This window comes from Gobius niger (genome assembly GCF_951799975.1).
Source record: "Gobius niger genome assembly, chromosome: 9".
NCBI lineage: Eukaryota > Metazoa > Chordata > Actinopteri > Gobiiformes > Gobiidae > Gobius > Gobius niger.
This window is the reverse complement of record NC_136860.1, coordinates 21,178,098-21,203,519: the sequence shown is the minus strand read 5'-3', so window position 1 is coordinate 21,203,519 and position 25,422 is coordinate 21,178,098. Positions and strand designations below refer to the sequence as shown.

Below are 25,422 nucleotides of genomic sequence, written 5' to 3'. Positions count from 1 at the left end.
CTTTGAGTTTGCAATGAAGGCTCTTAGAGTCCTGTTGATGTTCTATAGCTCCAGGCATTCAATGATCCAAGTATGTGGCATTGAGTCGTAGGCTTTCTTGTAATCAATCCAGGCAGTGCTCAGGTTAGTGTGTCGGGTTCTGCAGTCTCGAGCGACTGCTCTGTCTACCAGGAGCTGGTGTTTGGCACCTCTGGTATCTTTACCAATTCCCTTCTGAGCTGTGCTCATGTATTGATCTATGTGCTTACTTATCTTAGCCGCTATGGTGCCGGACATGAGCTTCCACGTTGTGGAGAGGCAGGTTATTGGCCGATAGTTGGATGGGACTGTACCCTTTGAGGGATCCTTCAGGATCAGGATTGTGCGCCCTTCGGTTAACCATTCAGGGTGATTCCCATCCCTCAGCAGCTGGTTCATTTGTGCTGCCAAGCGCTCATGGAGAGCCGTGAGTTTCTTAAGCCAGTAGGCGTGTATCATGTCAGGGCCTGGTGCTGTCCAATTTTTCATACCTGAGGCTCTTTCTTGGACGTCTGCCACTGTGATGGTAACTGGATTCTGTTCAGGGAGGTTGCTGTGGTCCTCTCTCAGAGCCACCAGCCACTGTGCATCACTGTTGTGTGCTGCCTCCTTCTCCCATATGCCCATATATATATATATATATAATATATATATATATATATATATATATATATATATATATATATATATATATATATATATATATATATATATATGCAACAGTTATTTTCCATTTGTGAAAGTTTGTAAGTTGCAACTGCACAATACATGCTTCCATCTGGGTCACAACTAATCACTGTAGTCTCAGCTTTAGCAGGTCTTCTGCTGTCAGCTATAAGAGTGTAACTTCACATGATGAAATGCTTATCAGAATGTAACTTCTGAGGGATGAACATTATGTATTCTTATTGAAAGTACTTTACTGAAATACACTTGTTTGTATTTGTTGGATTTAAGTCAAATAAATCAAGCAGGGTTTTATAACGACAACTGAGTAAACTGTACAAAAATATCCTGAAATCAATTCCACACAACTAAGTCAGACATTTTGATATATGACTAGAGGCTGTTATCTGAAATCTTAGACTATGCTTTACTCTGTATACTATTTTTTTTTTTTTTTACTTGTCAATTGAATAATTGAATATTATTTAAAAGTGCACCTTTGGCTGTTGTAACATGCTAAACAAATACATTTTTGATTGATTGATTGATTGATTGATTGATTGATTGATTGATTGATTGATTGATTGATTGATTGATTGATTGATTGATTGATTGATTTATTTTAAATATATATTCAAAGGAAACTACTTACTGCGCATTGTGCGATAGATATGGGATTAAAATGTGTAGTAATACCACACACTGTCTAGTAGTCAACAAACTTACCCCACTCTAATATATTGTGCTGTATGCCCAATAAAATGCTGTAATATTGTAATCACCAAAATGGGTAACAATTTCCATCAGTAATACGCTATGTCGTGGGAAAGAAGGCGCACTCAGTTCATCCTGTACATCAGTAAAAGTGAGAGAAACCTGCTCTGGTTGCTGCTTCGCCCCGTGACGCTGTGGCTGCATCAGCGCGTGGTTGCAGCGCGACAGATCGAGACTTGTGTTCGCCCCTCTCTCTCCATCACCACACTGGCTCGAGATACTCACAATGGAGACCAAACCGGTCATCACCTGTCTTAAAACGCTCCTCATCGTGTACTCCTTCGTCTTTTGGGTATGTATCTTTTTGCAGTCGTGCGAATAACCCCGCATAGGTTAGGCCGCCTGCTGCAGTCTCAGTTATGTGCCGCTGTTTTTGTTGTGCGTTTGGTGAAAAAACGGTGGTCAAAGCATCATCGCCCAAACGATGGCGTATGGTGAAAAAACGAGGCAGATTGAGCCAGAGGCCTTTCAATTTTTATTTTTTGCAGTAAATGCGTGCTGTGTTATGATATGGCTTTATGTAAGGATTTTAATTTGGTCTGAGCTGGGCGTTAGTTGCCTGGCAGATAGCTCACATAGCATCATGGTCGTTAGCGCGGCTTTGTGATGTTAACATGACCGCAACAATTTATCTCGCATTTTTAGCATTTGTTATGTGGAGAACACATCGCCATTAGACGTTTCGGAACGTTCCCATATGCTCTTAAAGAGACCCTGCACCATTAAGCCAAACGGAGAGAATAAAAACGACAGGTTTTCTCCTCATCCAAAGCCTTGCGCGATAAAAGCTTCGTGCGTAGGCTGCTGTATGAATGAAACTGCTACTTTGTATTTCCCGTTCAGGTTGTTGGCACATTTTCCAAATAGGCCACAGAATTATACGCTACATTTATTTTGCATACCCAACTAGCCTTAGATATTTGCAATGTAAACTTGGTCACATTAGCCTTTCAAGTGGTTTGTACTGCAGTTACTAATAAAAGCATGGTGTTTATTAGACTGCTTTTAATCCTTGATCATACTGTCAATGCACTGTCACTATTCTATTCATTGTGTTTTGTGCCTTTGACAAATCTGTTGTTGCTGTCAATAATGTGTTTAAATAACCTCCTGGGATGTGATGATAGGACTCCTCGTGCATTGTTTGGGAATTGTTTGTCTTTACGTTCATCATAACGGCTGGAAATATGACTTTGTCGCTCAAAATCATGTTTGCCAAGTCATGTAGAGAAGCTGCTGGCTGTTGCAACTCTCCACGCCGTAGCCATGTGGTCTGCTGTCACAGATATCCACTTTTATATTTAGGATTGGTTGGTCTCCTTGCTCTGCCATCCATCCATTGCATCAAGTTTCAGATGTCTGGAGTGCCTCTGCCTCATAGTGCCCTGGTACTTTTCTCCCTTGGGTTAAGGAGTGCAAGAGCTGGCATAGCGGGCGATAGAGAGGACCTGCTGAACAATATATGGTGAAATTATAGGCATCGCCATGTTAGATTACGCCATATTCATATCGAAAGAAGCCACTGTATATTGCAAAATCACGGAAGTCTTCCATTTGGCTGAGATTTAAAACAGCCAGAAATGCATGGGAATTTTAGCTTCAATTTGGACTTGATTTTCTCCAGCTGTAGTCTTGCTTTGACACAATTTAATTTCAGAAATAAATCACACTTAAATTTAGCTGAATGAAACGGTTCAGTAGAACATCACAGTATTGTAATGTTATCGCTATTTTATCCCTTCGTATCATCCAGACCTACTACCTGTTGTTTTTCTGCCTTAGGTTAAAGAGAGTGAGAACTGGCACAGTGGGCGACGGAGAGGGCATGCATCCATGTCACGCTGTGCCGTGACTGTCATTAACTTGTCGTAGCAGATTATGTGTGTGAGGCATACTTAAAGAAGGCTAAAAGCAGAGCGTGTGGTGGTGTCTGCGTCGTGTCCTTGCCAGCATATTTTATCATTGCACCTTCTGTGTCTTTATTAGAGCACAGAGAGGGGAGCAACGGAGGGGTGACCCGTTTTAAACCCCAAGCTGTAACCAGGGTGGGCGGCCAAGCATTGAATTTCAAACAAAACGCGCAGGGGGCTTCGCGCTCTGCACCATGGTGGACGAGAAGGGGGCCCAAAGCTGCTTGGAATTCAGTAACAGACATAACGTTCAGATGACGGAACCTTCCCCTTTGAACGCAGTCCCTTTGCTGGCGCTTACAATGAACACTAGGTACCGACGAGTTATCTATCAATTGTACACAACAGCAGCAGCTCTAAGACTGTCACATATCTGGTGACTAACAGTGACCATAAACAGTAGGTACATCGTGATCTCTAGAGGAATGCTCTCTGAAATCTCAGCCCAATAGTGTTGCATTTCCTACTTCAAAGCCCATGGTGGTAACTTTACAGTCCAGAAAGAAGAGAAGTAAGACTGAATATGATGTGGTTGGCTGTAGGGAAATGTGTCCACCGCATTTGACCTATCGTTCGATGCCACTGGGGCAAACCCGTAAGGAGCAGTGGGCGACCGCAGTGCAGCGAAACCGGACCACCCAGAGGAAACCCATCTAGACGCGTGGAGAGAAATATGCAAACTCCACAAAGAAAAGTCTGCACCGTCCAGGAATTGAACCCAGGACCTTCTTGCTGTGAGGCCAGAAGGCACATCGCTCAGCCACTGTGCCGGTGTCACATTAAGCAACCGCTTTAATCAAATGTTATATGTCGTATATATTGTCCAGTTGGCAGATGCAGTCGTACCAAACCTACAGTAAATGCATATTGTGTTTAAATGTTCTTTCTTTCTTCTTTATGTTCTGCCGTGTACATTATTATTGTTTTTATCTTCACACGACACATTCTACCATCTTGTTTCCACTATCCTCAATTTGCCAAGTTTTACTGTACAGAACGTATAATAATAAGTGTGCACAGTTTGCATGAGATTCAAAAAAAGGGCAATAGTAAATGTAAGGGTTGTATTTTCAAACCCCACTTAATGAGATTATAGACTATAGCGCAAAGCCTGGTTCAATAGCTAGGCCTATATCTATGTTTACTGTAGGAGTTCTGTCAATAGTAGAATCTTTGGAACCTGCAGACACACACCCAGTCAACAGGACAAAGTTCAAAAGTTGTTGGTAGTAAACATTATGAGCTTCAGATCACGGCAGCTTGTAGTGTGTTACTGTATTTTTGTGACATATAAAAACATTCTCCTTCAAACAACGCAACATTTTGAGTTGTCTTCCTAACAAACAAATTCAAAACAAAATCCATGAAGACTTGGCCTGATTAAAACAATACTCTTTTATTAAGCAATTATTACCCAAAGCACCTAACGCTGTTCCCTCACATCACTGTCCCCTCACGCTGCTGTTGACAGTAAGACAGGATCAGCTGAGCCACACAGGCTCCAGCTGCCTCAGACAACACCCTCTCTTTTTTCATAGCCTTCATTTGAAATGCCAATGAGTTGTGAAACAGGAGAAAGCTTTGCGCCTTGCATCAATGACTTGCTTTGACTGGTCCCCTATTCTCCCTTTTTGTACATTAATTTTCATAAAGATGAGATTATTTCTACACAGTCTTCAGATGGTTTTGTATTCTCTGTCTCCTAATTGCTGTTCTTCCTTGTTCCACCTTGATCCTCTTTCACCTCCACTCTCGCAACCGAGCAGCGGCACAATTGCATAGATAATGGCATGTGATGTCTTATTCGCTCCTTTCTGTTGCCCTGCAGATCACTGGAGCCATCCTGCTGGCAGTTGGAGTATGGGGGAAGTTAATGCTTGGCCCGTACATCTCTTTGATCGCTGACAACTCCACCAACGCTCCCTACGTCCTCATCGGCACCGGGACTGTCATCATCGTCTTTGGCCTTTTCGGATGCTTTGCCACCTGCCGAGGAAGCCCATGGATGCTGAAGCTGGTGAGACCCACAGACAGTGCAGAGGTGTTGGGTTGCAGTGGAAGAAAAGGGTGATTAGTTTGGCTTGAGTCTCACAATGAAGGAGCAGTGGTGACCCTGATTAGGTCAACGGTATCAAGTCTCCAATAGAACTGGCCACGCTTTGTGCACGTTTGTGTGTTGGCTGAGCCAACTGAATGCATGTGTCTGATTATGAGTAGCAAAATTTAGGCAAATGAAATGATAAAGGTTACAGTGCAAACTATGCAAATCCTTCTTCATGGTCCATTCTCTTTTCAGTATGCCATGTTTCTATCCCTGGTCTTCCTTGCTGAATTGGTTGCTGGAATTTCTGGATTTGTGTTTCGCCATGAGGTCAGAATCACAACAGGGGGGAAAAAGATCAATGCCATTTTTAAATTTAAACAGTGTTTTTTTTTTAACACATGGACGTTTATGCATATTTACCATAGATCAAAGGAACCTTCCATAGGACATACACTGATGCCGTCCATAACTACAATGCTGAGGATGAAGCTAGCCGTGCTGTTGACAACTTGCAGCAGAGGGTGAGAATTGAAACAAAACTTATTACAGTAAAGTTATGTGAAAAGCCTTGCCTATATTCTTCTTTAATGTATGTTTTTGTTTTTGTTATGTTTAGCTTCGCTGCTGTGGTGTGTACAACTACACCACTTGGTTTGGCAGTGTCTATTACCCATCCAATGGTATTCCGGCTAGCTGCTGCTCCAACGCCTCTGACTGCAGCGTAGAAGACCTCCGTAATGCAACTGTAGCCCCAAACAAAGTCTATCACCAAGTAAGTTGGGCCCTTAGTTGTTACATATATGTTATTACATATAAGACTATGTCATATTGGATGCTTTAACCAAATTGTTTCTCTACCTGCTAACTTCTCCCTCAGATACTCTCTCACATATCCCCTTTGCCCCTAACCTGCATTCTAAATGTATCCCCTGACCTGCTCAAATCTAACTCACTCAAAAATCTTGCGTTTCAGGGATGCTACGAGTTGGTCACTTCATTTATGGAAACTAACATGGCTATTATTGCTGGAGTGACGTTTGGAATTGCCTTTTCTCAGGTGAGTTTTTCACATTTTGTGCGGTTGTTTCTGTGTGGAGTTTGCATGTTCTCCCCGTGCCTGCGTAGGTTTCCTCCGGGTACTCCGGTTTCCCCTACCACTAAAAACATGTACAATAGATTCCCCTCTGGGGCCTGGACTCCCCTTAAAAAGAGATTCTTAATCTCAGTGGGACTATCCTGATTAAATAAAGGTCAATAAAATAAAAATAAAATGTTTGTAAACCATTGTAAACCAGATGCAGATTCTTCGATTCGTTTGCTCAATAACTGTTCATATGCAGTGGGAAACTAAACTGAAATGGCGTGGTGTAGTGGTGCAGCAGTTAGCCTAACCTTATAGTAGGGCTCTCCATCCTTTTGTTTCTCAGGAGATACTTGGACATAACTAAATGGGATGTTTGTGACAAAATTTAAGAAGTAACTTTTTCTTAATATTTGCATATTTACCTACAGTGAATGTTTGCAGATTCTGTTCAACGTGTTCAGAACGAAAAGAAAATGAATCTTCAAATGGGACTCATAGAGCTAATGTACAAATGCAGAAGGTTTTTTGATACCTACTTGGAAAGCCTGAAGAGCTACTGGTAGCTCCTGAGCTACTAGTTGGAGTTTTGATTCTCAGCCCGGGATGGGTCCTGTCATTTCTGTGCATTTCTATTTTCACTTCCATCATGATACAGTGTCACCTCTATAAAAGTGTTTTAAACGATGATAGCAATTATTCTTATTTCCGCTATTTTTTCATTACATTACACACGCACACACCACCACACAACACGCCGACCAATGCAGCCTAAATTTTTAGTTTTTTGGTTCCGAGTTACTTGCGATCTGTTGTTTCTGTGTTTGCAGTCACTGTTGTCTGTTTTTTGTAATTGCCTTATAACTCGCAATAAAAAAATAGAAAAAAAAGGTGTTTTAAATATGCAGCAGAATCATTTTTTCTGCTCTTTTTACTATACATTTACAACAGTAATTTAAGTATCTACTGTTTTTCACAACAAAATATTGTACTACTTTGCAACAAGTGTGATTGCTCGCTGTTGTTTTTTAAACATGGTATGTCTTGTCTTTCAGTTGATTGGCATGCTGTTGGCTTGCTGTCTGTCCAGGATCATCACAGCCAATCAGTATGAGATGGTGTAGTTAATAGTAAAGAAGGTAAAACTGACCATATGTATGATTTTATGTTATGTTTTTTTACTTGCAATTGCAGCTGACTGATTTATGTCTTTGTTTAGGGAGATGGAAAAAGACAGAAACAAAAGCAGATCGACAGAGAAGTTAATTCCCAAAACAAATCTCACTTCTGTGATCGTAATGTAGTATCTTTATGTATCTTTATGTAATCATTCCTTGTCTCACTGCGGATTCATCACAGCTTTTGATGCCGCACATTACCCATGCACATAGTAGATTTTGCCCTAGTCATGTTTTACATTGGAGCCCAGTTTGGCTTCACGGATGTGACTGGACGCAAAGTGGCTTATTAAAAGGTTGGTTTCTGCATGTTCCGCTGACCAGTGCACATGATCACCTTTGTACAGTCCCGTATAGCTTGACAGTAACACTTTCATAGACATTTTTTAGTATTTTCATTGTATATTCCTATGGCTCATTTTGTGAAATTTTAAGTTTGTATGTACTAGATGAAAGAAAACACCCTTATCCGTAAAAAGGAAAGTTAGGGGAATATTTTGGGCATGTTCTTTTTATGAAATTACTTTAGGATGACATGTTGCTCGATTGAAGCAGATATTAAGTTTAATTAAATTATGAACTTAAATATAATTATAAAGTTTAACAACATCTTTTGAATACTACTGCAGGTCGATCAACGGGTTAATTCATTATTACATATGGTATGTAAATAGTAAGCATTGGTTTATGTTAAATTATACAAAACACACCTAAAATAAGGATTCATTATTGAAGTATGATCTTGCAGACGTATAATAAGGTATTTTAACAACCAAGGGAAGTTGCTTTGGGCATGAAAAGCTTTGAGTTTCATTGAGATTTCACAGTAGAAGCACACTGAAACCTTTAGAAACAGTGTTATGTCGTAACCTATTTACAATTGTTTCACTGAATTTGTAGATATGTAAGTAATATGATGTAATGCTCTGCATTGTACAAAGTAACCACTGTTGTGTTCCAGGTTGTGCACTTTGTGCTGTTTAGAGATACTTGATAGATTGTTGATATTGAATATCACACTGAACATTTGTTGTGGTCAATGTTTTGTTGACAGTAATGTGAAATTCTTGTTGATTTCATTTGAAATGTGCATTTTTTTTAATATACATTTTGCCACCAAGCATTGAGTTTGTAATATGATTTCTAATTCATTTGCTTTTGAGTGTTTTCTTTTATGACTTGATAAAATTTTAAGCCCTCAATCTTAAATTAATGGCTTAAAAAGTTCATTTTGGTCATTTTGTTGTCGATTCATACTATCACGCTGCTTTCGAAAGCTGTACGTTTCGTTGGAGAATGTATGTAAACACTATGACAGTTTTTGCTCAAATTCTGGCTTGTAAATACTAACTTGTAATTTCATCCAGCTTACACATGAGGTCACTAGAACCTCGGAAAGAAAATTGTACCGCCGTCTATCAAACGAGTCACCATCAGTGGTCTTATTATCAATAAATATATGAAACAACGAGGTTGCGTATTCATAATGATTGCTTTACTGATATGTAGGCCTATTTCTGAGTTGCCCACCACACCTTGATCTTATGTGGGATAGAGGCTTGATCCATATAACATTAATTATTGCCTACAAATAGGTAATAGAAATTCTCAAGGTCACATTAATATCGAAGAAACTGCTATACAATGCAGGGGGGGAAGTTAGAAAACAAGCTCCCTGCAGTGGAACATTCAAAAGTAGGTAGCCCGATATGGTAATATAGGCCCATTCAGAGCATAGATGAGATCACTGACTTTCTAAGGACAGCGGAAAGGTTTTGCAAACTATAGAAAGTGTAGTGGGCCATCTTCACAATTAAGTCTAGCCTGTGAAATGAAGTGTTGAAAAAGTAGCCTAATGGGGCCTCACCCATTCGCTTGAAAATGATATAGGCTAACAACCAGCATGAGATAGGGCCTATTATATCAAGAAAAAAAAGCAACAAACTGGCCATAATAAGGTTTTCTATGTCTTTAAAATGGAAGAAAAATGCGCGGAAGCTAAAGTGGCAACCGCTAAAGATGCGTAGGCTATAGATGCCGTCTGGCGGCGCTCCAGTTCTATCCAAAAACGTACTGAGGACCGCGAGCGCCGCGAGCGCCTCGATCGCGCACTCTCTCTCTCCCTCTCTCACTCACGCACCCACACACGCACACACCCAGACACGCACGCACACACGCACACACACACACACACACACACACACACACACACACACACACACACACACACACACACACACACACACAACCACGCACATACACACACACGCGCACATACTTACACACACGCACGCACACACACACACACGCGCGCACATACTTACACACGCACGCGCGCACACACACACACGCACGCACGCACGCACGCGCTGCTTCCGCAGACACTTAAAACAAGAGCGCTGAGCAGCGGGGAGACGGGACGAGGCGCTTGTACTCGGAGCAAAACGTTCACGCTGCAATCGCTGCTTCGCAAATTAGCGATGGAGCGGCGCGGCAGTAATGGGGCGTGCGTGCCGAGCAGAGGCGCGCCTCCCCCTCCCGCGCCGTCTCCTGAATGTGTTATAGGCTGGAGGGAGGGAGGCATCCACCGGGGAAGCGCTATTACTCACACAGACGTAGCGCGGATTTCAGAAGGGCACAGACTCGATCAAGTGCAGGCAGCTGATGGAAGACTATCAGGTCCAGGGTAATACGTTGCGAGCTTTTCCTATAGGTTATGCGGGCTACTCTGGAAAAATCTTAATGCGGAATGAATTTTGAAGGCAATGCATCTCTGCAAGGAATTGTCACATGTACAGGTCCTTTAAAATAGGTCCCTAATCTTAAACATTTCCCACTTACCTATTATTCCAAGCAAAATTGCCTATGCGCTCTAAAATGTTCTCATGCCTGATGCTCTACCACGATTCAGCCCTTTCTGATGAGAGCGAACGGGCCCCAGCACGCACGGTTGGGGGCACTTTGACCATTGACCAGTGGGCTAATGTATGCATACAGCTCCACTATCACGATGAATGTTACAGGGATAAGCATAGCTGCATGTCAATGAACACATGAGACACATGCATGTAAAGACGCCACCTCATATATTAAAACTCATGAATATACTCTTAAATAGGCTACACCATTACACTGCAAACGGGTGGTTGAAGTGTCTTATAACTATGCACCTGTTTGATACATTCAAACAACTGACCTTCGGGACTGTGGAGAAATGCTTTAAATTATGCTAAACTGGCTTTTCAGGGTCTTGACATGGGGCCTGACCATTTTTACTTGCACAACATTTCATTGTGCTGTTAGATGTGTACTGAATATTGAATATGACCTAGCAAGGTCTTGTGCCATATTTATGACTGAATCTTGTGAGTAAAAACTTTTCAGCACAGTTGTCACAATGCTGACTAGACTTCTGGTCTTGGGGAGTAGACTACTCTCAGGAGTTCTTCTTACTTTTCCTATACTCTTTGAATCTGTGAGGAAGATGATGATGAGGAGGATGATGATGACACCTGCCGTAATGGGTGGATGCTCAGCTTCAGACGTGGCATAGCTACTATTGAGTAAAATCCCTTTCCAACTGGTCCAGAATTCATTGTATTCAGACATCGTGCATCCTCCAACAAGTGAAAGGCAAGTGAATAGGCATTGTCAGCTGAGGAGGTGCTGTGAGTGACATGCAGCTCTGTTGGGGCAGTAAGCCACTTTTCATCTGATCGTTGTTCCCTAACTGCTTTATCCATCCAAAACATTTAAAAACTATAATCAACTGAAGAACTTATGAGGCTGGCTCTGTTTTGGAGAGTAATGTAATCACAAATATTAAAAAGTTGTTGTCTGTCTGTTAAAAAAGGTTTGTGTCTAAATGTATTTTATTTTATTTATTTCAGTATGCAGTAAACTGTATCCAAAATACAAAACACATGATTTATGGCAGTTCAGTATCAATAATTGTGAAGTTGGGTCTTTCTGTACTGCTTTCTTTTTTTCACAGTGACTTGTGAAAGATTTTTTTTCCACACAATTTGAATTACACTTCAAAATATAAGAATTTCATTTGCAAAACTTAGATTTTCAGCAATTTCATAAATTCCATAAGCCTTTCTAAGTAACATGAAACAGAGATGTCAGAGGCAAGTAAAGCCAAACCTACCTAGCTGGTTTGGCACAGAGCTGTCCACATTCCATTCCTGCAGAGCAACTTCATTTGCGAGTTTCTAGAACTAGTTGGGCACAGACAGTCCTTCTGTGTGTAGCTGTCATTTAGACCAACCCTTATTGTGCCACCCTTTCATTCTGGTATCATGAAGCCTGAGCCTATCCCTGAATGTATAGTCTGTTCCTTGAAAACATCAGCTCTTATTCCTGTTGTGTAAGGGCATAGAGGGAAATGCGGGAGAATGACAGTCCCACAAGTGTTTACGATCTGCACACGGCTCGAGTTTCAACTACAGCGCATCAACAAGTTTGTGTACGTGATTCCGGACAGTTGCAGGGCAGTTGACAGGCCGAGTCTTCCTGTGCACAGCATGCTATACTTAGTTTGCCTGAACAACAAAGCTGGTGCAACAGTTGTGGCTAAAATGTTTTTAAATATATAACAATAAAAAGGAACGTAACTTAAACGTGAACTTGAACGTAATTTGAAATTAAGTGGCTATAACAATATGTGCAATAATCTTTGGTCATTTGCAAGCAAACCTCAATCAATCTTTATGTCATTTTAATTAAAAAAGGATACATTTGCATATCTATTTTGGCAAAGACAGATAGTAAGCAACATACTTTCCTCTGGTTTGACTTTCTTGATGCTACACAAAAAGGTTTAATTAGTGGAAACCATGTTGTACCTTTGAGTCAGAGGTCTATGTAACTCATAGGTTTGCCATTCTAACATAAACATTTCAAAGTCGTTTACAACTTTTCAGAAAAATATCCCTTCATGGTGTAAAGCTATAATACAGGCATTGTCTCAGTACATTTAGTAATGGGATAAATAATGTCAGTGACAATTGCCATTAAGGGCTGGTTGTTTATCTACCGAACGAATTAGTCTACCCAGCAATTATAAAGTGAACATTGCGCATTCATGACGCATGATTCCACCTACAAAGAGTGTGGAGCGCCTCAAAATGTACTTTCACGCCGGATGCCAGCAAGTGGACTGATGTGTGCTAAATGAATATTCATGAAGTCTCTCCCTAGATGTGTCTTTTTTCTACGTCATCAAAATAATATGTAGTGTAGAGTCAAACTAGTCTAAGTCAAACTAATCCAACATTTTAGTCAAGTTTGCACGGCAACTCCAAGAAGCCAAGGATTTTAACATAAACGTTGCCTACACATAGGCCGATATTCATGTACACGCGCAAGCCACTCTGAAGCCACGCCTCTGGGACGTGCCAAACTCTGTGCGTGTCGATGGGTGCTACCACAGGTCAGGGTTCCGATTACAGGCGAACTCGGAAAACAAGTTTTGACGGACCGGGACCGCCCAGAAACTACCTGCCTGCCTGAGGTATAAGTAGACGCGCCTATCAATAGAGCAAACTATAATCTTCAAGAAACGCACAAAGAAAAGGAGAAAAGAGAAAAAGCGGAACGACAGCATCACAGACAAGCCGCAGCGCATCTCCAACAGACTCGTCCGCGGGATTTAAAGACAACAAGTTTTGCTCTTCCGTCTGTCTCCGCAAGAAGAAACCTGCCAAAATGATGATGCAACTGCCAGAAACACTGAACCCGAAAAACTCCCTCTTCAACGCCATGAACCGCTTTATCGGCGCTGTGAACAACATGGACCAGACCGTGATGGTGCCCAGCCTCTTAAGAGACGTGCCGCTGGATGAGGACAGGGAACTTGTCTCTCTAAAGTCGGACACGGAGGAAGGAGACATGTACAGCTACTACCAGCTCCTCAAGTCCATCCGCCAGGACATCGAGTGGGGCGTCAGGTGCGCAACAGCCACCGCGGACGAGAAGCGCAAGGAGGGCATGACGCTCAGCCGCACCAGTTCATCCGGCTCGACCACTTCGTCCGCCTCTTCTGTTGCCTCGTACTCCTCGGAGGAAGACGAGGAAGACGACGAGGAGGATTTGCACGAACAGTTTCAGTACCATCTGACCGGACTGCAAGGGGTGCTCTCCAAACTCACACAGTCAGCCCATTCGCTCACCAAGCGCTACAAAAAGGAGATTGGAATTGGAGGATGGGGTCAGTGAGCTCTGAACTTTAAACGAACTGAAAGATCTTGGCTATTTATTATCTCTGGCTCTGTGTCCGGTTGGAGACACGATGCCAATTGACTGTATGGTGTTGGCCAATCCTGTATTAGACTGTTTTATATTGCAGATGCGCTGATGGAGAGCATTGGCATACTGTACATTGTATCTAACTTTTGCACTCAAGTGTACACGTATGTCCTCGCTGCAGTGATGCGCAAATGAAACATATTTAAAACCTATTTAATGTACTAGCTTATTTATTACCTCACTTGTCAAAGAGCCAACTATTAACGTTACTGGAAAAGATTATGAGATGCTTGATGCTGCAATTGAACCACTCCTGTAATGGGAATATGTACTGATAATGGTTTGGCATTTTTATTTCAATGGCCATGGAGTCAGTGGGTTTACACCGAAGCATCTATGAATGATCATTCCACCATTTGTATTTGTCATTATTGTTGTTGAATTGGATGGAGGCAGCTAACAGTGCCTGCTTGTGATATCTTCATGTTACAAGATCAATGAACTGGAATCCACCACACAAAACAGATGTGGGGTTTCCTTGAGATGTTGTTTTCTGCAATGCATGTGCTACTATAAGGAATCATACTGGATACCCTTGTGTAGCAAAGAATGCAATGCTACATTCACCTTGTAAATTTGTTTTTAATAAAATTTTGTACCCGTCTATCTCTTTGTTTGTTTAATGTGCACATGGGAAAGATTGAAGCCTATTCACAGTAAATAATGGTAAATAGGCCTACTGTAAAATAATAATACATTGAACATCTTTTTGGAAACTATGCCAAACTATCTTATTTTAAGCACTAAAATGAAAAACTATTTTATAAACATATAAACAAATATGTTTTGAAAAGAAAATGAACACACAGGATGTGGAAAGGAAGCAAAGTGACCTTTATGCTTTGGAATGCTATAGGCCTACACTTCAATGACAACACCTTAGACAAGCTGCACATGATAACAGTGCTCAAAACTACAAGTTCAATGGTTCGTATAATAAGGCTTGGCCAAAATCTTGGATTAGTCTTAGTCTTTGTATCTCCAGACATAAAGACTGTGTATATGATGACTACATAAAATACTCAAAGAGCATTCAGAGAGAATAATGCAGCTATGTCGTTATGGGTTCAATTGTCTACTCTTACAATCATTTTCTTTTATGTTTTCAATTTGTCATTATAAATTTCAAAATGCAAGATGTTATAGCCATTCTCTTCAACACAATATGATGACAGATGATGGCTTTTTCTCTGTTTTGTCAAAGCATTGATTATAAACTACGAGATCGGGAGCATTTTTGAGGTCCCCCATAGCTTCGTTCTCATGGCTTTTTAAAATAGGTCCCATATAGGTTAGCATTGGCATTTTTTATACATATTTTATATAATATCTTATTACGAAGCAGTGATATTCATTAAAACTATTTTATTTTTCCAATAAATGAGCTAGCAGGAGGATAGAAGAAGCTCTATTGACTGATTTATATGTCATCAAGAATTCAATCCATTAAAGGCACACTGTGTAACATTATACTGTTGCCAGCAATACAGAACATGGCTCTAAAACTTTTTTGCAATGAGTAATCAAAGAATGGATTTGGATGAGAACATAACTTACTTAAATCTCATATTTGACTGCGTTTAGTCAACATCTCCATGGTAATGTCTTAGGAGAGGTGAGCCGACACATATTTGTTCATTTGTAACAATAAAAAATAACTGTGATGAAATAAATGCTTGTATTTTAATCTATTTATTGAGTAAAATGTTATGCGGTGCCTACAACTACTCACGTCTGTCCATAAGTTTGTCATGGCGACGTGTAAACAGGCAGCAACCTCCCTCTCTCTTGGTACAGCTGAATTTTCTTGCCCTTTTTGCGAACTGCATTTGTTGTTTCTGTGTCCTACATGGTTTAACTGTTTACTTTTGTACATCTTTGCCATGTTTTTGTGGGGGTGAGTGAATTTTTTTTACTGCAAAGAGTCCATAATGGTCCTGAAGAAAGCAGCTTTTTAAAAGTAAACTAGCTTAACAGCTTGCTTATCACCGAAACCCATTGGTGACCTACACATTTCTTCTTCTGAAACACTGAAGAGGCTCCAATAGCCCCCACATAACAGAGCAGTGGAGGCGTCACAAGAGGAGCTGCAAGGAACAAACAAGGAGGTCTCCGGGCAAGACTCACAGCTCACAGAGGGAGCTCTGCAGCAGCAGGAAGAGGAAGGAGGGGGTCGAGGAGCTGACCATTGCAGAACACCACACTTTGAATCAGGGACAATCCCAGGAGGCGGTGCACCGTTTCAGAGGATCAGAGGAGACTGAAGGCACCCAGCCAGGTTTCCTATGGGTGCTACGGTTTCCCCGACCTCCAAAAACATGCTGGTCAGGTTGGCCCACAGTGGTGGCGCGGTTCAGTGGCAGCGGCTCAGGACTAACACCTCGTACAATGACAAATAAAGCACTTGCTTAGTTAAGTAAAAGACAAACAATGTTGGGACCCGCTGTAGGCTATTAGCAATTTGCCTGAGTGAATTATAATTTCTGAGCAACCCTAAAATATTGGTATATGATTTAAAGATGTTAAGATGTTTTTGGTATTCACCTAGAAATAGTTTGAAGGCCTGACTGTGCTGCTTTTAATTAAATTTGATTTTATTAATTTAATGTAAAATGTAGCAATAAAAATAATGAATTATAATGTATGCTTTAATGAATAACTATTTCCAGTGATTAATCTGAAGCAAACTTGGAAGGGCAAAACAAAAACAAGCACAAATGTATGTTCACACAAGACTGTAAAAATTCACAGTAATGGATCACCACCATCACCACGCAGGACTCGCCGCGTTTGCTTTTTGTCCCTTGCAGCACACGGTAGAAACAGGAAGTGTTCGTGAAACCACTGAAAGCAAAAAGTAAATAATCGTACTTACCTAGTTATAAGACAAGTGAGAGCGGTAAAATGTCAAACAACGATTCACTGTGCAAAGTTTTAAACACAGATTCAGAAGACCATCGATGTGTAAGTTCAATCTGCCCAGAATTTGTAGTAGGAGCTAATCACGCGAAATCGTTTCAAAATAATCATGCACGTAATTTTGATAGGCTCGATAAATTTCCTGTACTAAGTTACTGACATGAACAGCAAATACACTATGCAGATACGGAGCATAATACATATATTCAACAATTTTATTTACTTATTCGTGAATCAGACGTGGTATCTGAAAGCTCTAGGTTCGTTTGTTTAATAATGCTTGAAGCAAATTTTTCATACAATACTGTTCATATATATTGATGAATCTTAGGCCTACGTGCTACATGGCAGTTCAGTTGTCAACAGCAAAAAAGTTGAGTTATAGGAATGCTGCTGTGCTGCCTTGCTCCAAGCTGCTGTTGGAGGCAATGACATATGTGCATATGTTGTTATCTAACTAACCCATCTTTCTGATGCATGACTTCATCAGTCACCCATCATTCATGATGTTCATGGTGCACACCCAGCCCCTATGTTACACAATAGTTGCAGGCTGCTATAAATTATTTTCACTAGGAGGTTAATGTATTTAGGCTAACATTTACATCACTTGACAACAACCCCTGCCCTGCTGACCCTGCTTTCTAAGCATCGCTCACTTGTTGTTATGCTTTTCATTCTTCTTGTTTCGTGTGAAGTTTCGATGTAGAAATATGCTGAATGTCAGGTTGTTTCAGTTATCTGCCTTGTGTCTTGTAGCTCTTTTGTTGGTTAAAATGAGACACAATAATTAGACACAATAAATAGTGCTACAGTTTCGTGCAAGGTGTTTATGTGGTGCAGTGCTTCAACCAGAGAAATATTCCCATATTTGCATAATATTTGCACTAAAACGTGCAGATTTGTTCCAGGACTTTTTAGAAGAATTGCCCCTATGAAAAATGTTTTCAGCAATATTGGTTTATGGAGAAAAAAGTGCATTTAATATGATTTGTTTTCTGCTCAATAGGCGGTGATTCTGACAGCAAAACGGGCCACTGGAACCTTCTCACTAGTTGGATGGTAAATGCTGCACATGAATTTATCACTTTAATAACTATTGTGTCAGCTACATTGCACAAGCATACAGTAGAGCAGCTTTAGAATACACAATTGAACAAGGGAAGAACCAAAAATGGAAATCTTTACTAAAAAGAAGCATTTTCCGTATATTTTAAGCACGATAAAGCACAATAAAAACATTCTGACAATAGATTAAGCAATATATGAATTTATATAGAAATACATTTCAGTACTGAAAACATACACACAGGATTTTCCTTCCAGCCATTCCTCCTATAAGCACAAGGAAATATCCTTTACATTCAGTAAAATACACTCTCATTTCAACAGTTTGCCAGTGCTGCTCAAATTGTTTCTGAGACATTTCCTGCTGTCTGTCCACAGTGTTTGGATGCTGTTTGTTATCTGGCTGCTTCGGCGGTACAATTCTGTGGCACAGGTAAGGAATGGGTCTTTTTAGTCTATATTCTAACTCTTCAGACAGCATGTATTTCCATCATGTTAATGAGTTACAATCATGAGTGACAGTGTGCCGCTAGGGTATGTCTGAACCTAGTTGAACAGGCCTGTCAGGTTGAACAATGCTTCAACAGAATCTTTATAATCTGAAGAAAATGGCAGCTTAGATTGGGCTGATGGATCCTATTACCTCAGGACCAGGTCACGGAGCCTAACCTCTTCCTGCTCCTCTACCCACTCCACCTACACCTCCTCCCTCTCTCCTCTTAGGCCACATAAAGCCTGTCCTTACCTCCATCCCCTGACAAAGGTTATCCATCAGTCAATAGTCTTTAGTGCACTCTGGACCTTTTTCTGTTTCTAGATACGCCCTTCCCCCTCCTCCTCCTTCTGTTTTAGCCAGGGTCACCTCTCTACACCACTGAATAAAAGGGTTTGTCTACATCGTTTCTATTTACATGTTAGGGTACGTATGTCGCAACTGGGAATCTGACATAGGGAGCTAACTTGCATAACAACCGCCTTAGTGGTTGTACTTTGCTTGTATTTATATTGTCATTTTGTGAAACACTTTGTGACTTCTCTGTCTGTGAAAGGTGCTATATAAATAAACTTTACTTACTTACTGTGAAATTACCAAGGTATAACTGACTGATATGCAAACTGTGTTAACCTTAAAGCTTTGTTTTAGGAATACTCCTTTTTTTACGATGATGTTTCTGTGTAGATGTGAGAATAGGATAAATGTGAGAATTTCTATGTGTTTTCAATAATACTTAAAGGTGCATTATACAACTTTTACTATGAAAAAAAAGTTGATATTTGTGCGTATTTGACCTTGTAGTGACCCAGCAGCTGTATGAGTGGTGAGCATGGGGCCTTTACCTTCAATCACAGTAGTCTCTATAACACTCCAGGATCAATTGTTTGGAAAGTTTTCATTGCTGACGGACCCTCTCACCAGAAAACTCTACAAAACAACTGATTCTGGAGCGCTGTAGAGACCACTGTGATCGAAAGTAAAGGCCATACTAACCACTCATATATCTGCTGGGCCACTACAAAGTCAAATACACAGAAATATCAACTTTTTTTTTCTTGCATAAAAAGTTGCACAATAAACCTTTGATGTGTTCCATACATATCAAGAATATACACTGAACAAAAATATAAACGAAACACTTGTTTTTGCACCCATTTTTCATGCGCAGAACTGAAAGACATGAAACCTTTTCTATATAAACAATAGACCAATTTCTCTCGAATATTGACTCAATCTGTGTTAGTGAGCACTTCTCCTCTGCCGAGATAATCCATTCCACCTCACAGGTGTGGCATAGCAAGATGCTGATTAGATGGCATGAGTATTGCACAGGTGTGCCTTAGGTTGGCCACAATAAAAGTCCACACTGAAAAGTTTTACACACAGCACAATGGCACAAATGTGACTGACTGCGTGAGGCAAAATAAACAGTGTTGTGTCACAGTTAAAGTTTATCAGCAAAGGGGTGCCACAGGGCTGCATGGGCTCTCCAGAGCTATTTATTTCATACACGAACGGATGTGTTTTCTGATGATTCCAATATCCTTGGCTGGCTGCAAATGAACCAGGATATTTTGGGGTACCTTGATGAGATCCGCATGAACTGATGTAGGGCACTTCCTTGTTGTCAGCACCTAAAGACAGAGGAGATCATAATTGACCCAAAACAACTTGGTGACCACAGTCCCAGTGTGCTCGAGGATACAGCAGCGCATATTTCTTAAGGAGGTTGCGCATACAGGGTCAGCAGTAAAATCATGTTTTTTTTCTATCAGGCCATTTTGAGCATGGTCTGTTATGACATTCAGGTTTGCTTTGGAAATCTGTCATGCCTAAAGCAAAACTTTGAAATATCGTGAGAACAGCTCTAAAGAGTCGGTGTGTGACATCACTATCAGGTCTCCGCCTTAACCTCCCTCTGTGATAAATCTCTGGCCAGAGAGGCTGAGAAAATTGTAAAGGATTTGACCTATGTGCTAAACACAGAGATTGAGATGTTTCTTTCTGACTTTAGGTTCAGTTTGCAATTGTGCAAAATTCAACAGATTTTAAAATGTATTTATTATTAGCATTTCACTATTTTAAGATAGCAATGTGTGATTATCATTGGGTTTTTGTTTTTATTATTGTGTATTATTTTGTGGATATATCTAAAGGAACATTAAAGTATATAAATAGTGGTCACACCAGATACTGACTGGTTTTCTTTCATTCTTTTTTTCTCTTTTCATTTTTTTTTTCAAAGAAAGTTTTAGTATTGTAAATAATTTATTTATCATTACAGAAGATGATCCTGAGCCTCACCATTGCTGCTTTCTTTGACAGTGTTGCATATGTGATGGTACGTTTTTTCTTCCCTCTTTAAAATATATTTAATTATTTAAAGGTACAATGAATATTAATGTAACGTATAAATGTAAATATGCCAAAATTAGCCAATGGCCACTTTCCATCTGTAGTCCATGGCACATCAAATTAATACAATAAAAAAAAAGGGTACAAAAATTATGACAAGATCATCAAAGATAATCCACACAATTCAACTCCAAGACATGAAACTTAAAAACACGTAAAACTTAAAGGAGTACTAAGTAACTCATGCCCCTAGAAGCCATAAGCACCAGTGCAGGTGTCGTAGCATGTCGTGTTTTTTACTCACAAAGGGAGAGAAGGATGTTGTACATCAATTTACAAAAAGGAGATAATTTTTTTCACTCAAACTTGGCTGTAAATACTGTTTAAGTGGCGCTAGCCCGCAGTTAGCTTTGACCATTAACCTGTCGGCTTCTTATGATTCCATAAGTGTGTATTGGTAACTCCGACCCGATGGCAGCGAAGTTGCAATTGTGGTTTACTGGCAAGACACACCAGGGGGAGATGAAAGACAAATAAAAAATCTTATCAACTATATGCATGTTAAAAATGTATATATTTTTTCAAAATTTGGCATATTGTATTTTCTAAGTTATATATCAAATGAAATGATTTGTTTAAAATATTTTAAAATATTTTTTGTATAAAGTTGTCACGCTTGTAAGTAACCAGTCAGTAATCCAATATCCAATATGTGAACAGATCATACACTGAAGTAACATTGTAGCATTTTTTGGTAGTAATGATCAAATTTGTTTAAAAGATTAAAATGTACAATTTTGCAAATATTTTTAACATGCTTTTTATGTGACAATGTTGAGTCCAAGATAAAACCAAGATGTTTACATTTCTCTACAATTTGTTGCTCCTCTCCTTCTAAAATACCTTTGCGCTTGTCTTTGTCATTGGCCGTTTTGAAAATATCATACACACAGTTTTCTTTCAATTCCATAAAAGGCATGATTAACTGAGCCACTCAATGCATTACTGAAGACAGTTTTCCTGAGACTTCCACATCAGATTTCGCTTTGGTAAAAATGACAGAATCATTTGCATTAAGCTGGGTATTAATGCATGAACAAATATTTGGGAAGTCATTAATATATTATGAGAACAATATGGGTCCAAGTATGGAGCCCTGAGGAACTCCAACCTGACAGTTTAGAAAAGGTGATTTGATACCACTGACTATCACACAATCATACTTGAGTTTGATTGGACAAGTATGATTTAATCCAAGATACTGAAAAAGTTAGTCTAGATCTCTCCAACCAGTAGCTCTCAAGCCCTTTCTCAGGAGCTCATCAAGCACTTTCTACATTTCTGCATACGCTTGATGACTCACATTTTGATAGATTTTGTTTTTGTTCTGAACATGCGGAACACAATCTGCAAACATTTGTGTAAATAGTAAAGTATGCAGAGAAAACTCAAATCATTTGAATTACTCATACATTTTTTCAAAGTAGCATTATACACAAATGTCTTCACCAATTAATCAATGCTTCTGCTGTGGAAGAGTCGCTCACTGAGTAAAAACGGTTTGAGACCCCGATAATAAAATTTGGTGGTCAACTGCATCAAATGCCCTTTTTATTGCACTTTTTGTTGAGTAAAATTGATTCTTTTTTTTTTTTTCTTCGCTGCTTTCAATGCATAGGGAGAAACCCATCCAGAGGGACCTCTTTGTAACTTCCAGGCCTGGTGGCTCACATACTTTGGTAAGTCAAAGCACAACAGACATGTTAGAGATCACGTCTCTCTTTCTCCCCCAAAGGCTCAAACCACAGATGAGAATCAAAGGCTTTTCAAATATACCTTTTCTAAAGTGCTCCTCGTCACAGAACATAATGACTTTAGAATCTGTGTTTCTCAAACTGTGTTACATACGCTTTTTCAGGTGGTACTCAGGGTCATCTGCAATTTCACACTTAGTTTAAACTTAAGGGAGTTAAATTTAGGTCTGTTTTAGGCCCAATTTCAACCTGGTTTGGTCCTAATTTGATCTGGATAGGCCTGGTGATACTTTGAAAGTGTTGTTTATATGCAAATGTACAAAGGTAGGTCAGGTAATAAAGGTGCCATACTAAATAATGATAAAAGTCTAGCTCTAATTGTTTTTTTCTAAAGAAATTGAAATGGTGAGAGTTTTCAGTGCAGATTCATCTTTACTTTTTCATAGCACTGTTTGTTTTCATTTTCGTTTTTTCTCATTCAACTGTAGAAAAATTCTAAACTAACAAATAGGGTTTAACTTTTATTATTTATTTAGTTTGGCATCTTACTTAACTGACCTACCTTGGATTTGTACATTCGTACATTTGCTCACACCCGAAAGGCCGCACCCAAATACGTGTTTCATAATTCTTAGGATTGTAAAGCACTCATGAATGAGGAGATGATTCTCTTCCAATCAAATATCAGCAAGTATACACAAGCACAAATAGACACATTGTATGAAGTAGTGAGGGGGTTGACACAGTTCATCAGGACGTTTTTTCTAAAAGTCCTTTGAGGAGACATTTATGTAATATATATATAAGTGTAACTAACAACTGGGTTGAGTAGCCAAAATATTTACTCAAATAAGAGTAACTTTACTTTTTATTTTTATTTTTTATTTAAAAAATGTTAAAATAATTTTACTCAAGTAGAAGTAAAAAGTAGTGACCCAAATATTTACTCAAGACGCGTGCAAAAAGTACTTGGAGAAAAGTTTACTTTTCTAAGTTTGATTCATGTTTCAGCTGAAACATAAATGATGAGAAATAAATCTGAAATAATGTGACAATTTTAATGTTTTCAAAGAAAATTCCATAAAAATATTAAAAGAAATGATTAAGAATTAAAAGTAGCAAAACGCAAAATACATCTACTTTATGTGTCAAAATGAAGATTTGTCAAAGAAAAATGTACTCACAGGTCACGAGTTAGTACTATTTTTTTTACTCCAGTAAGAGTACAGGTATTTTTTATTTTGATATTTTGATGTACTTGAGTAAATGTAACTGCCTACTACCCACCCCTGGTAACCAAATTGTATTATATGTTCATATGGAAGACGCGTTTACATTGACAGTGACATATTGTGAAATAGGCTTTGCTATCCTTACGTTCGCTAGATGCCGAGGACAGAGCAGCAGGTATCAATCACTGCAGTTGCTTGGTCTCCCAATTGCACAATATTGCACACAATGGAGCCCACACAGTTTAAACAGGCTAAACACAGAAAGGGGAAGTAAGCTTTTTAGCCTATTAAAATAAATGATTCCTTTAGCTAATGCCTGCTCCCGCTTTCCCGTTTGCCTCACACTCTGTTGTCCAGTGTATCTCTCCTCCTTGCGCATCGGGGGCTTTCATACGTTATCACCCTCTGCTTCTCCACAGTTCATCATTATCTTTCTCCGCGCTCCCCCGTCTCATCCATCACCTTAAGCCACAGGTTTCCCTCATATTACTGCAGAATAGGCCCTCATTTATCAAAAAGTGGAACCGATGAGCCATCTTCACACGCATGCTCTTGTAGGTGCGCTCTGTGGGGAGGAGCTGTGTTGTGGTTTGACCTTGCTGTTTTCCTGTGTCTCCACAGACTGGAGTGCCCTGGCTTGGGTCTGCCTCATCACTCTTAACCTCTACCTCAACTTGGTTAGAGAAATAAGCACCGACAGATTTGAGATGTGAGTAGGTTGGATTATTAATATTCATATTGTTGCATAATTGCCATAGTCATATTTAAAAGTTTTCAGAGACATGAAAAAAGGAATCAGAATATTCATTAAAAGCCTTCTGATTGGCTGAGTTTGTTTGAATGAAACAAAAATCTGGCCAATTACGTGATTTGGCCAGCAATTATGAAACAAATACAAATACAAATACAAATACAAATACACCCTTGACACAACAGCAGTAGTATTCACTTCTAGTTCCGCGTTTAGACCTATTCCACTGACAATGCCGGCCTGGCATGGTGCCCATCTACCCTTGTTTAACTGCATTTTCTTTGCTGGGTGCAATCGTGTCAGACGAGGCCATCCTCCGTCAACAGGCCAAAGTTGTTGGCCTGATATACTGTGACGTGAACAGACTGCTGGCCTCTGATTTGCCAGAAGAGAGAGGACAGCCTTCACTAAAACAGGCATGTCCAGTGAGATTATATTTCCAAGCATCATGCTGCAGTTATAAAAGGTGATTTTGCCGATGATAGCATTAACAGCAGTTAACTTTAGGTGCTGATATCTGCACGTACCTTGCCTTCTTTCCCAAAAAAGTTTCCACCAAAAAAATACGTTACGAGCTCTAATATTAGGTTGGTTCGCCTTTAGATTTATGTCAAACGATCCAGCGTTGTATTGATGAGGGAGAGTGTGATCACTATACAATGCCTTCTTCACCGGCACATCCCTAACATTCTCAATCGGGTTAAGATCTTAACTCTATGATGGCCAATCCATAATGGAAAATTTCATAATGAGCCTGATGCTCGTGTCACCATGTGTTAGTTTTTTGATCACGTTTCTGCTACATGGAGTTTGCCCCGCGCTCTTGAATACTTAGCACTAGCGTGGGACCCATCGATATATTCT

General features: G+C 39.8%; 3 protein-coding genes across 3 annotated transcripts in view; all 3 read left to right on the top strand.

Moving 5' to 3' along the window:
• The first annotated feature begins 1,565 nt into the window (after positions 1-1,565).
• On the top strand, positions 1,566-7,623 carry tspan7 (tetraspanin 7). The gene is made up of 7 exons (XM_079562429.1): positions 1,566-1,750; positions 5,197-5,385; positions 5,665-5,739; positions 5,838-5,933; positions 6,029-6,184; positions 6,386-6,469; positions 7,549-7,623. Exons 1-7 carry the CDS (start codon positions 1,685-1,687, stop codon positions 7,615-7,617), a joined length of 735 nt encoding a protein of 244 aa, XP_079418555.1. The 5' UTR covers positions 1,566-1,684; the 3' UTR covers positions 7,618-7,623.
• A 5,446-nt stretch (positions 7,624-13,069) lies between these two features.
• LOC306968046 (mid1-interacting protein 1-B-like) lies at positions 13,070-14,581 on the top strand. Its single transcript, XM_079563287.1, has one exon. The coding sequence runs from the start codon at positions 13,384-13,386 to the stop codon at positions 13,891-13,893; it is 510 nt and encodes a 169-aa protein (XP_079419413.1). The 5' UTR covers positions 13,070-13,383; the 3' UTR covers positions 13,894-14,581.
• A 2,233-nt stretch (positions 14,582-16,814) lies between these two features.
• Positions 16,815-25,422, top strand: part of LOC306967680 (cyclic AMP receptor 1) — a 57,024-nt gene continuing 48,416 nt past the window's right edge. The window contains exons 1-6 of the mRNA XM_079562784.1: positions 16,815-16,947; positions 17,912-17,964; positions 18,349-18,403; positions 20,751-20,807; positions 22,500-22,560; positions 24,429-24,516. Of these exons, the coding sequence (XP_079418910.1) occupies positions 16,888-16,947; positions 17,912-17,964; positions 18,349-18,403; positions 20,751-20,807; positions 22,500-22,560; positions 24,429-24,516 (374 nt within the window). The 5' untranslated portion in view covers positions 16,815-16,887. The remainder of the gene's footprint in view (positions 16,948-17,911; positions 17,965-18,348; positions 18,404-20,750; positions 20,808-22,499; positions 22,561-24,428; positions 24,517-25,422) is intronic.